Source organism: Monopterus albus, unplaced genomic scaffold, assembly GCF_001952655.1.
Source record: "Monopterus albus unplaced genomic scaffold, M_albus_1.0 scaffold548.1, whole genome shotgun sequence".
Classification (NCBI taxonomy): Eukaryota; Metazoa; Chordata; class Actinopteri; order Synbranchiformes; family Synbranchidae; genus Monopterus; species Monopterus albus.
Genome location: NW_018128428.1, coordinates 101629 through 114942, shown reverse-complemented (window position 1 = coordinate 114942; position 13314 = coordinate 101629). Strand labels below are relative to the sequence as shown.

Sequence of the window (13314 nt, the reverse complement as noted above, 5' to 3'; positions counted from 1 at the left end):
TTCATCCAGCCTTTGGTTTCACGTCAGTTCTGGGAAAAGACACGATGACAAACAAAGATAACGTATCAGTGTCAACATCACATCTCAGTCACTGCCTGACATAAACTGTGCTCTCAGGCAGCCACGGTGTCAGTCCAGTGGTGGGACGTAAAGTACCTTTTCTCAAGTTCTTCTACTGTGTACTGCTACTGCATCATGTTTCAGACCGAAATACTGAACTTTTACTGCACTACCTCTATTTACTTGATGCATTTCCTGAATTAAACTACACAACAAGATAAAAATCAGTTAAAATGAGCTCCACCCCAACCAGCTGCTCAGTAATAATAATGATGATAATCTAATGATTATCTGAGTGGGATGATTAATGCGTGATGAGTACTCTTACTTTTGATGTTTTTAGTAGAACTGGCTGATAAAAATCCTGTATTTGAAAGCAGGACTGCAACAGCAATTACACACAGTGGTATTACTGCTACTACTGTGTATTAGAGTAGTGACAGTGCTATAGTACACATATGAACGGGGGGTGTCCATCCATCTGATTTAGGTGAAGAATAAGGAAACAATGAATGAATTGCGAGTCAGAGAGGTGAAGAAAGGTGTGTTTGTGCCTGAGGCAGAAGGAAGAGAGAAGGTATTTATACCGAGCAGGTGTGATGAAGTGGACTCAGAGAGATGGATCCGTGCAGAGCGATCTGTGTGGCAATGCTAGTGACCCTCCTGACACCAGGTAAGGACCCTGCACACCGAACACACCTGAGCAAATCCTTCACTTCTACTTACTGCTTTTCATTAAGGACTTGTTACACAACAGGTTTACAAAACTGTAGCGGTAAAATACACTTCGGAATGAAAACTCAGTGTCTGCAGTTTGTCACTGAGCACATGTTAATGGATCAACATTGAAAAGAAATAAATGTACCAAAACTATCAAATCTGGCCAAGAAGGGAAAACTAAAGTGAGAAAAGTCATTTCCAGAGGTGGAAGAAGTACTCGGCTCCTTTACCAGAGAAAAAGTATCATTACCATGGTGTAAAAATATAAAACTCCTGCAGTCAAAATGCTACTTCAGAAAAAGTATAAAAGTATTATATATTTATAGTAAACAGCACCAGTACTCATCCTGCAGAACGGCCTGTGTCCCAGTAATGTCTCTGATCCTACTGGATCATAGTGACTAATTACTGTGCCCATCACTTTAATGCTGCAGCTAGGAAAGGTGGAGCTGATGGTAAAAACCTTATACACTTATACTGTGAGGTACTTTACATTCTGCTGGGTAGCTGGTAGATTTCCCACCGGGATCAATAGAGTCTTAATTTATGATAACATGTAAAACTTTATTTGTTGATTGAGTTTTGTTTTATTCATCTGAAAAGGAGCTACAGCTGTCAGATACATGGGGTGCAGGAAAATTACAATATTATCTTCTGAAATGTACTGGCAAAAATCTCAAAGTACAAAACTCTCAAATCTGTACTTAGGTACAGTACTGAGTAAATGTACTTCATCTAATTAATCATTAAGCCTGTTCTTGCATATATCTTGATTGACACATACCTTTATATTTATGTTTAAACTCGTCAATTCTATTACTATTTTTATGTCTACACTTAAACTATTCCATAGTTTTACCCCACTTATGGAAATACAAAATTTTTTTTGGTTGTACGTATAACATGAATTTTTAAATTTAACTGACCCCTTAAATTGTATCCCCCTTCCCTTTTTATGAAATAGTTTTTTAATTCCACCAGGTAATAAATTGTTCCTGGCTTTATACATAAACACAGCAGTCTTATATCCCACTAAATCAAAAAAATTTAACAATTTAGACTGTATGAAAGCTCCATTGGTGTGATCCCTATACCCCATCTTATGCACAATTCTTATCGCTCTTTTTTGTAATATATACAATGGTTGAAGTGAGCTTTTGTATGTATTTCCCCAGTTTTCAACGCCATACTCTAAGTATGGTAAAATCAATGAAGAATACAAAATACGTAGTGCTTTCCCGTCCAAAATATATCTAACCCTTGCCAATATCGATATATTTTTTGCTATTTTGTGCTGAACATATCTGATGTGAGATTTCCAGGAGAATTTGTCATCAACTATGACACCTAGAAATTTAATTTCATGTACTCGTTCTATATTAGCTCCCCCACTTTTCAATTGAAGTTCATTATCTAGTCTACGATTCCCAAATACCATAAATTTAGTTTTATCCAAATTCAGAGATAGTATATTACTATCACACCATTTCTTTATCTTCTCAAGTTCCTGTGAAACCCGTCCAGAGAGTTGCTGTAGGTTTTCACCCGATGCCCATATGGTAGTGTCATCAGCAAACAAAACCACTTTCACTAAATCAGAAACCTTGCATATATCATTAATGTATAGTATAAATAATTTAGGTCCCAAAACAGAACCCTGAGGCACTCCACATACAATGTCCAGCTCACTCGATTGGTATTCACCCAACTTCACAAATTGACGCCTCTGTGTCAAATAACTTCTAATCCATTTCAGAACTATTCCTCTGATCCCATATTTTTCTAACTTGTCCATTAATAATTCATGATTGATTGTATCAAATGCTTTTTTTAGGTCAATAAATATCCCCATCGTGTATTTCTTCTCATCCATAGCACTTGTAATGTCGTCCATCAGGTCGGTAATGGACAAAGATGTCGAACGGTTCGACCTAAAACCATATTGGCAATCAGAGAGGATTTTCTGTATATCAATAAATGTGTCTAATCTGTTATTAAAGAGTTTTTCCAAGATTTTTGAAAATTGTGACAACAGAGAAACCGGTCTATAATTTGTGAAGTTGTGCTTATCCCCAGATTTATACAGTGGAATAAATTCATATTTTTGGGGAACTGCCCAAGTCGAAACGACATGTTAAAAATATGGGTCCAGGCTGGAGTCTGTCGGGTTTTTGGATTCACTAACATTACATTACTTTTAAAGACATACAGTATTAAGTCAGCTGTTGACAGCAGCAGTGTAAAGTTGTATATCAGCAGATATCAGATTGTCATCTTTCACCTGATGTTTGGACTTCAGGAAACTACACAGCCACATTTTTACAACTTTACAGAGTCACAAATTTTAAAATATATTTACCAGTATTATTACTTCATCCACTTTTGTTTGAGGACTATGGTTAAGGCGTTTCAATATACAGGTACAGTATGGACCAGTTTTACTGTTCTGATTGTTTCTTTGGAGCTGTAGTAGGTTTGTTGTACCAGACTGTGATTTACATTAGACAACTTTTAATTACATCAGTAAAGAAAACACCTCTGTATGTAACACAAGCTTAGTGTTGGACAGACTCGATTCAAGGCCCAGATATCGTCTACACAACATGCTGTGTGCCTTAATGACCAGCAGATGTCACACATAGACCACACTCAGCTGCACGGACCCATTCCTGAACCAGAAGCTGTGTGTAACAGACCCACACACCAACACCACACTCGACTGTATGAGCTCCTGAGCTTTCATCTGCAACGCAGCACATTGTTGTGAGCTGCTGCTATACAACTTTACACTGCTGCTGTCAACAGCTGACTTAATACTGTATGTCTTTAAAAGTAATGTAATGTTACTGAATCCAAAAACCTGACAGACTCCAGCCTGAACAAACACAAAGTCTGAAACTGTTCAGTCACAGTGATGGACAAACTGTTCCAGCAGTGGTGAACAAAACATGACAGGAAAATATAACACTAACATTTAGGTTATTGTAGCATGAACATTTCCTCTCTGTTACTGTACCTTAGTGCTTGAAGGAGTTTACAAACAAATGTTTGATTGTCACAACATTCATATCATGTACATACAGTACGTCACATCAAAACATCTGGAAATAAAAAAACTGCTGCTTGAGAAGGTTTTATTATTTGTTTTCTGTTTCAGAGTCTCACTCACAGCTGGATGGTGAGTCAGAGCTTCATGCATATTTGTCATTTGGATGTTTGTTGGATGGAAATGGTCCAAAATTCATGTTCTAAATATTTTGTGTGAAAATCCCAGGCTGAGAACTAAAGGTACATTCAATGAAACACCTGGATCAGCTGTGGACTGGGATTAATTTTAGCACTGAGTCATGAACCTGAAACAAGAACCAGGTTATAACCTGTAGAAACCAGAGCGCAGACATCATTGCTCACTGTGTTTCATCGTCTGTCTCTCTGCAGTGTGTGGCCAGGCTGTGTTAAACACCAGGATCGTTGGAGGACAGAGCGCCCCTCCAGGCAGCTGGCCCTGGCAAGTCGGTCTGGTCAGAAATGGGTCCTTCTTCTGTGGAGGGTCTCTCATTAACCGTAAATGGGTGATGACCGCTGCTCAGTGCCTCCCAAGGTGAGCATTGACTAGAAATCCATGATCAAACAACACACCACCGTGCAGCGGCATAAACACAATCGCTCATGACCTGGAGGTTGGACATCCGATAAATCCTTTGAGGTCTTGAGAGGATTACGGGGACAGGAATAAAGCAAAATTCCTGAAACTCAAGCTGCTCTTTGTCAAATTTCAGGTCCAGCGCTGTTTTATTGTGGAGAGCAGCAGCTTCCTCTGTGGTGTCCTGCCATGGACCCAATGCGCCATGCACCATGATGTGTGTGTGGTTGACTGATCAACAGATGTTGACCAGCTCTGATGATTCCTTTAAGCCTTCAGCCATTACTTGGGCTCCTTCTTTACCTCACTGATCATTCTGTGTTGTGGCTTTGGAGTCACCTGAGCTGGACGCCCACTTTTAGGGAGAGTAGCCTCAGAACTAAATCATGGCTGATCGTGGATGTGTGGATGGAAATAACATATAGTTAGGACTTTAACTAACTTGAGGAAATGAAAAAGCATATTGGGCACGTGAACAAGTGGTTGAGAGAATAACATCATTTCAGGATAACAGCCACTAACTTGTGGTAAAGATCACTCCTTGTCTTGACAGGCATCAAGGTCCATGCAAACTAGACTTGGTCTGAGATGTTTGCAAAGTGCTCTCGACCACAAATGGTGTAAAGGTACACGTAGTAGTACTGAACCATTTCAGAACTTTAGGTTCGGTGCAGATGTGTACCGAATGCAGTCGTCAACAGTACTTAACGGTAGGCTCGCTATGTGTGAGAAAACCTTTTTTCCCCAAAGCTGTTTCCACCTGAACATATCAGGTGGTGGACCAGAGCGCACTTTGGCGTACTTTAGAAAAGCCTCTGGCTAGCAAACGACCAGTGCAAATGAGAAGCCAAAGCTAGTAGAAGACCCTCTGTTGTTATTATTAAGGGCTCCTGTTGGGGAACACCTTGGCTTCCCGGGGAAACACAACAATTGTCTTATTTCTGTATTGTTTCTTGGGCTCCGGTCTGCCACTTATTCTTTCTGTATGGAAAATGAACCGAACTGTGACTTCAAACCGAGGCACTTATCAAACCGTGATTGTTGTGTATGGATGTGCCCCTACTGACCACAGTCCTGCTTTTACATGTCTTTCCACTTTTTGTTTCTCCTTTTTACCTCAGCAATGACACAAGCAATCTGTTAGTGCTCATGGGCCGCCAGAGTTTAGCAACATCAAGCCCCAGTGAGGTGTTTCGGACGGTAACGCAGATCATCAATCACCCCAACTTCAACCCTGCTACGCTGGATAACGACATCGCCCTGGTGCGGCTGTCCTCACCGGTGAATTTCACCACCCATGTGCTGCCCATCTGCCTGGCAGCCTCAGACAGCACCTTCTACAATGGCACCGACGCCTGGGTCACCGGCTGGGGCAACGTTGGAAGTGGAGGTAGGTCGTAAAGCAACGGGATCAGAAGAAGCTCGACTAGAGTGGTGGCAGCAACTGGTTTCTCAGATGCATGAATGAAACAGTGCACTTCCTCCTCTACATCAGGGGAGCAACCAAATCCTGCTGTAACTTCCAGTTTGTGCTAGTATTTTGATCCTGGTCTGTCTGCAACACTAGCAACCACACAGCTTTGGAGAGAAGCTTAAGTATTTCGTGTCACACTCCACAACACAAGTGCAGGACAGAACACACAACATACAGACTGTTTCTCTGCTCTTGGAGCAGCAACCAGGTTGTTCAGATGTTGGCGCCAGAAAAAAGGTCATTAAAGGTGACCTGGGGAGTTTCCTGTCCAACCAAGAAAAGTTACGTTTACAATTTAAACACTGTTGCTTGTTGTTTGCATGTATCACATCACCCACGTCCGCATGCATGTGCACAACACAAACAAAACTGTAACTCGCTTGTGAAAGTGGTAACATGTTACAATACAGTCCACCACACCTTCACAAGTCTCTGAGGAACAACCTGATAATTAATGAATTGATAAATAGTTCTTGATTAGCCCTGAATGGAGGATGACACGGTGAAGAAAGATACGTTGCTACGAGTCAGCAGGCAGTGATTAGTTCATAAGTATCTGTGAATCAGTGAACTAATCACTTTTTTCATTAGTTGTACCTGAATAACACTGAGCGACTGACGATGCTGTTCTTTGTTACTGGACTGATGAAGGTCAAATGAAATGTAACACTCCTCACTACTGTTGAGTTTTAAGTTTGTAGGCATCACATTAGCAATGCTACAGAATATGATTTGGATCTGAATACTATTATTATTATTATTATTATTATATGTTGTCTGAGTTTGATGCTGCTGCTGATTTTTCAATCCTCATGCCTCTGGTTTGTTATTAAGACACTAACTGTGAACTCACAGCAAAGTGTCCCTAGATACTTTTAATTAATATGAAGTAACAAGGAACTACGTGGTAACTACTCAGTCTAATATGTCGCTGTACCTGGGGAGGAGCAAAAAGACAAACCAAGAGTCAGTATCAATGATCCATTGCGTGTTAAAACTACCTTTAAGGTGTATTTCACATGTTTATTGATCTGAATGTGTCTCTTCAGTGGCCCCTCCTGTCCCATACGACCTCAGGGAGGTTGATGTGCCGGTTGTAGGGAACAGACAGTGTAACTGTGACTACGGAGTGGGTACGATCACAGACAACATGATGTGTGCTGGGTCACCTGCTGGAGGGAAGGGCACCTGTCAGGTGATCACTGTAACATTTTATCTCGTCTATCTATACCTGTGTACATCGGATCCTTTCGGGGTTTACCTCCTGGACACTCTTCTAATTGATTCTCTCCTTGAAGGGCGACGGAGGAGGTCCGCTAGTGAGCAAGCAGGGCGGTCGCTGGATCCAGGGGGGAATTGTGAGTTTTGGAATCGGTTGTTCCCTGCCGAATTTTCCAGGAGTCTACACCAGAGTGTCCCAGTACCAGTCCTGGATCAGCAGCCAAGTCTCTAGTGACCAACCGGGATTTGTCACCTTCATGTCTGGTGGGACCGATGGTGACCTCAACGTCACCTGTCCGAGCCTGCCGCCACCTGTAGCCCTCCCTCCACTGCCCGCAGCCACGCGTGAGTGTCTGTTATGTCCAGGATTTATGACCGGATCTGACCGATTTTAATGCTGTGACTCAGGAACCTGAGCGCATCCAGCACACTCGCAGCAACGTAATCCTCATGACACAGTTTATAATCCCGAGAAACCACAGTGGGGACAGTGTTGCTCACTCTGTGTTTTCATTGTCTCTCTGCAGTGTGTGGCCAGGCTGGCTACAACACCAGGATTGTTGGGGGACAGAGTGCCGCTCCAGGCAGCTGGCCCTGGCAGATCGGCGTGTTCAAAAATGGCTTCCTCTTGTGTGGAGGATCCCTCATTACCAGTGAATGGTTTGTGACGGCTGCTCAGTGCTTCCCAAGGTAAACACAATCTCTAAAGCAGTGGTTCCCAATCTGGGGGTGGCAGATGGTAAAAGACAGGACCAGAGTTGTCAAGTGAATGGGGAACTGGAGGAAATGGTGGGGGAGTGCAAGGCCCATCTGGTAAACTCAAACCCACATGAGGCGCCTTTGACTAGAAGTTTCCAGGCCACATCCCGGCAGGAGACCCTACGGGAAGACCAAGCATATAATGAAGACATTATATTTCTCAGATGGCATGAGAACACCACAGGATCCCCCAGGGGGAGCTGGAAAACACTTTTGGGAAGAGGGATGTCTGGACTGACCTTGTTGGCCTGCTGCCACTGTGATCCAACTCTAGATTAGCAGCCAAAAGTGGATGGATGGATCTTGGACTGTGATACAGGGATACACCTCAGGCTGTGCCTGTAAAACGTGATCATAATTTATATCTCTCAGTTCATAAAAATTCTGCTCTAGTGATCTGGAGCCTTCAAAGAACATGGGTACATACATGTGTAGGCTGAAGGGCACAACTCCTTCATGTGAGGGAATATTTTAGGCAACTAGGACTTACTAATTTGAGGACATGAAAAAGCATACTGGGCACATGAACGAGTAGCTAAGAGGATAAATGACAAGGCCAGGATAACAGTGACTAACGGGTGGTAAAGATCATTCCCTGTTGCAACATCCATTGCGCTCCTTACAAACTGGACTTGGTCTTGAATGTTTGCATCGTGCTCCTGACCACAGTTCTGCTTTTCATGTCTTTACTCTTTTTGTTTCTCTTCTTACTTCAGCAACGACACAAGCAATCTGTTGGTGTTTCTGGGAAGCCAGACATTATTATCATTGAGCCCCTACAGGGTGTTTCGGACGGTAACGCAGATCATCAGTCACCCCGACTTCAACCCTGCTACGCTGGACAACGACATCGCCCTGGTGCGGCTGTCGTCTCCAGTGAATTTCACCACCCACGTCCTGCCCGTCTGCCTGGCAGCCTCAGGCAGCACCTTCTACAACGGCACCGATGCCTGGGTCACTGGCTGGGGAAACACAGCAATTGGAGGTGGGTCGTAAAGCAACTGGATCAAGTCACAGATTCTCACCAAACCACACTGAGTTTTTCCTTGTGGTCTAACAACCATGTTGAATATGTTATCGTTATTAGTAAAACTACATTTTAAGTGTATTTCACATGCTGTTTACTGATCTCAGTGTGTCTCTTCAGTGCCCCCTCCTGTCCCATACAACCTCAGGGAGGTTGATGTGCCGGTTGTGGGGAACAGACAGTGTAACTGTGACTACGGAGTGGGTACAATCACAGACAACATGATGTGTGCTGGGTCACCTGCTGGAGGGAAGGGCACCTGTCAGGTGATCACTGTAACATTTTATCTAGTCTATCTATACCTGTGTACATCGGATCCTTTCGGGGTTTACCTCCTGGACACTCTTCTAATTGATTCTCTCCTTGAAGGGCGACGGAGGAGGTCCGCTAGTGAGCAAGCAGGGCGGTCGCTGGATCCAGGGGGGCATTGTGAGTTTTGGAATTGCTTGTGTCGTGCCTCATTTACCAGGAGTCTACACTAGAGTGTCCCAGTACCAGTCCTGGATCAGCAGCCAAGTCGCCAGTGAACAGCCGGGCTTTGTCAACTTCACGTCCACTGGAACTGACGGTGATCTCACTGTCACCTGTTTGAGCTCACTGCCACCTGTAACCATACTTAGTCCATCCACCATTAATTCAAACAGTATCACTCCAACTATCCTCACTCCAACAAGTGTTGCTCCACCCACCTTTGCTCCATCAACTGTCACTTCAACTACTTTTGCTCCAACAACCATCTCTTCATCCAGTATCAATCCAACAACTGTTGCTCCACCCACCTTCGCTCCAACATGCATCGCTCCACCCACCCTCACTCCAACAACTACAGCCACACGTGAGTGCATGTCCAGAGTCTGTGACTCACTTCACAGGTTTTAACAGTGTGAATATAATTCTTCATTTTTCCACTATGTTCAAAGTTCAAGCTCAAAGTGTTTGTCATATACACAGTTAGGAAACATGTTTCCCTGTACAATGAAATTCTTACTTTGCTGTCCACATGAATGTCACAAAATACAAATGAAATATAAAGTAGATAAATAACACAAAATCTAAGGCACTTTAAGCAGCAAATGCAGCAATATAATAAAAATATATAAGAATATAACAGAATGTATGTTGCATGGGAGCAGCATGTGCAGCAGTCAACAGTCAATGTGCAAACTGAGAATGTAAACAGTACATGACGTATTTCCTGGTAATAAACTCCTCAGCTGTTTAGGAGTCTGATGGCAGAGGGAAAGAAAGAGTTTTTCAGTCTAGTGGTGTACCACTATTAGAGGTTTTCTCTATGATCTCGCTGCAGCTCTTCATTGCAGCTATAATAATAGTTACACTGAGTGTATTCAAACCCCAGACTCTTATGGCTGCAGTTCATCAAACCGACATGTCTTTTCTAAACTTCACCCTAAATTCAGCCTGATCGGTTTGATATCTCTGGCATCACTACTGTCATTTATAACACGTCGGTGGGTTTGAACAAAGTCTAACTTGGCAATTTGAGGTCACATGGTTGCACACCTCTCAAAAAAACCTGTCCCCCTTTCTCTTTTCTGTCTAGCTGTGGTCTGTGGACAAGCCCCGATGAATTCTGGTTTGATGGGAGGAGGCTCGGTTGCGACAGCTGGTGTGTGGCCATGGATAGTGAGCATACAGAAGAATGGAAGTCATGTATGTGGTGGGACTCTGGTGGCCGTGGAGCATGTGCTGAGCAACGCCGACTGCTTCTCAAGGTGAGACAGCTGCAGGGATGTTTTGGATGGAAAAATGCTCCTGGTTATTCAACACCACAGTGAGCAGCGACTTTAGGGAATGACCGAGACTATTTTTAAAAATAAAACTATTTGTAAGGATTTGCATCTTCAGACCAATCTGATGGGGGTCCTAATTTAGCTCTTTCAACCCCCACAGTTCTCCCAAATCGGCTGAATGGGCCGTGGTCTTGGGTCGGTTGAAACAGAATGGCTCCAACCCTTCTGAGGTGACACTGAAAGTGACAAACATCACTCTGAGCAATCTGAATACGTCTAACGTGGCAGTGCTGCAAATGGCATCGCTACCCACCCTGTCCAACCTCATCCAGCCCATCTGCCTGGGCAATGGACGAACCTTCAGTGTGGGCTCCACCTGCTGGGCTGCCGGCTGGAGCGCCAGACAAGGAGGGGGTGAGTCCTCAGGCTGAATGACAGCAGAGATGTCGGTTTGATTTGAATCACAAGGATTCAGTTACATCAGGTCAATTAATGCTGCTTCACACACTCTTGGGAACTGTCTTTTTTATTTCAGCAACTTGTTTTATTGAATATAAGGTTGAGTTAACTGCACATTATTGGCTAAACTGTAAACTGTAGACCAAACAACTAAAACGTAGCACATTTAGGTACATGTGCAAAACCCTGCACCGCTAACAAGGGCGTCATTATTCTGCGTAATTTAAAAACAAACACTATCCCATAGAGCAGCAGATGCCTCAGTCCACACGTCCACTTTAATGGTAAGCTCAGACAGGACAGAAACTGATTCATCTGCACTGTGTTGATGCCAGCCTGATGTCTGCAGACAGCTGCTAGCTAGCATTAGCTCCCGACAGAAATAGGCTGAACAAAGTAAAAGCCACACACTGTTCAGTGACAAACTTCCACGGCCTCACATCTCGGAACCTGAGGTAACGCGTCTTCAACACAGCAAACCGAGCTCAGAGTGTCAGCCTGCTTTCAGTTTGTCCCTGGACAAGATTCACTGTGAGTTAGCCACAGTAAGCTAACATCCGGAGTCACAACGGTCTGTAAAGTGTGGTGTGTTTACGGCCTGTGTGACTTAAAATGACACTCATTTTAGACAACTCATTCTACGCAGTCAGCATTTTACCCATCATTCAGCCTGGAGCGTACCACTTACAACAAATACCCTCAGAACACACAAAACATTTAGCATGTTTTCCTGAGGAAAAGTGCAAATACAAAGATCCATCACAGGATTTCAATGTTGATCATTTAATTAAAAATCATGACTGACCCTAACCCTAACCCAACAGTAATGCTAACTCTGTCTCAAATCTTTACATTAGAAGCACCAATAGGCAGTGGCAGACAGTCTGGGTGACTCGGGTGTGACACCTCTCACCTTTGTCTTCTTCTCTGCCTTCAGTGGAACAGGTTCTGCAGGAGTTCCAGACTTCGGTGGTTAACTGTGGGCCCACAGCAGCGACTGACAGCATTTGTATGACAGCGTTTACACTGGAGCAGGTGAACAACAAAGAGTGTTACTGTTATTGTTATACACACCGTGTTAACATGCATTTCATCAAGGTGTTTGTTCGTCTTCATCCAGAGAGAGAAGCACCAAACTTCTTACTAGTCTCTGGGTCTGATACACTGAAAAGTTAAATACTGATACCGAGTTTATATTTGCTGATTTTGCAAAGACACAAGTTTGTAAACTAAAACTGTAGTTTTACATAAAGACGTGGCTGAATGTGCACTTCAGAGTCAGGACAGGGTCCATCCACAATCAGAATCATGGCCGTTTTGTGTCCGTTTGTTCAGGGGGACTCTGGTGGTCCAGTGATGTGTCAGCAGGATGGTTCTTGGTTCCAGGCAGCAGTGTTAACAGTCCAGAACACCTCCACCACCACCACCACAGGACGAGCAGGTGACACGCTGGTCTTCACCCAAGTGAGGAGTTATAACAACTTTCTGAAGCAGATACTGGGGACGTTTTTGTCTCCAGCCTCCACCAACAGCAGCACCAGCCCCCTGAACGCCACTGTGACCACCACCCCAAACACCACCATGACCACCAACGTGACCACCAACGGGGGTGCTCCTGCTCACTACCACTTCTTCTTCCATCTCGTCTTCTCCCTGTGTCTCCATTTCTTCTTGTAGAAACCTCCAACTACACCTGTAACCAGTGATTTACATGATGTGACAGGCACAAATGAATGTAAACAACCATGACTATTAAAGCTGCACTAATCATCCAGACACGACAGTGGGCAGAGTAGTGGCTCCTACAAACAGAGATGAAACAGGTTCTAATCACTGGAAAAACAAAACATCTTGAACAGAGATGAACTACAATTCCCAGAGAGCAGTGCAGTCAGAAAACCATCCAATCAGAGAGCTTCAGCTTCTCTTGCTGTGCAGCTGGTAGGAGGTTGGTTTTTGATCCAGTCTGGAAAAATTCAGCAGCTGTTACAATTTCTTATGATGATAAGAAAAACAGCGCATATTGTGGAAAAAATATCTTTTAAAGCTCAGTGAGTGTAAAATAAATACTTAACATCAATTCTGAAAGTTATTACATATTTATTCCTGCAGGAAGGAGTGTTCTCTGAACAGAGTGGCTAATGCAGTCTGTTACAGGGAAGCTCAGTGGAGGACCACCCTTCTATGTTCACACTGCAGG

At 43.5% G+C, this 13314-nt stretch overlaps 2 protein-coding genes across 2 annotated transcripts in view; both read left to right on the top strand.

Moving 5' to 3' along the window:
• The window catches only part of LOC109953123 (tryptase alpha/beta-1-like), a 30383-nt gene extending 22390 nt beyond the window's left edge, over positions 1 to 7993 (top strand). Inside the window, exons 2-6 of the mRNA XM_020588525.1 lie at positions 4164 to 4381; positions 5467 to 5813; positions 6947 to 7092; positions 7181 to 7463; positions 7646 to 7993. Coding sequence (XP_020444181.1) covers positions 4164 to 4381; positions 5467 to 5813; positions 6947 to 7092; positions 7181 to 7463; positions 7646 to 7812 — 1161 coding nt within the window. The 3' untranslated portion in view covers positions 7813 to 7993. The remainder of the gene's footprint in view (positions 1 to 4163; positions 4382 to 5466; positions 5814 to 6946; positions 7093 to 7180; positions 7464 to 7645) is intronic.
• A 547-nt stretch (positions 7994 to 8540) lies between these two features.
• Positions 8541 to 13134, top strand: LOC109953122 (transmembrane protease serine 9-like; the record flags this gene model as incomplete). Its single annotated transcript, XM_020588524.1, has 6 exons — positions 8541 to 8862; positions 9025 to 9384; positions 10466 to 10637; positions 10816 to 11069; positions 12052 to 12149; positions 12450 to 13134. Coding segments are annotated over 6 exons (1548 nt in total), but the record flags the coding sequence as incomplete, so codon positions are not given.
• Positions 13135 to 13314: the final 180 nt, after the last annotated feature.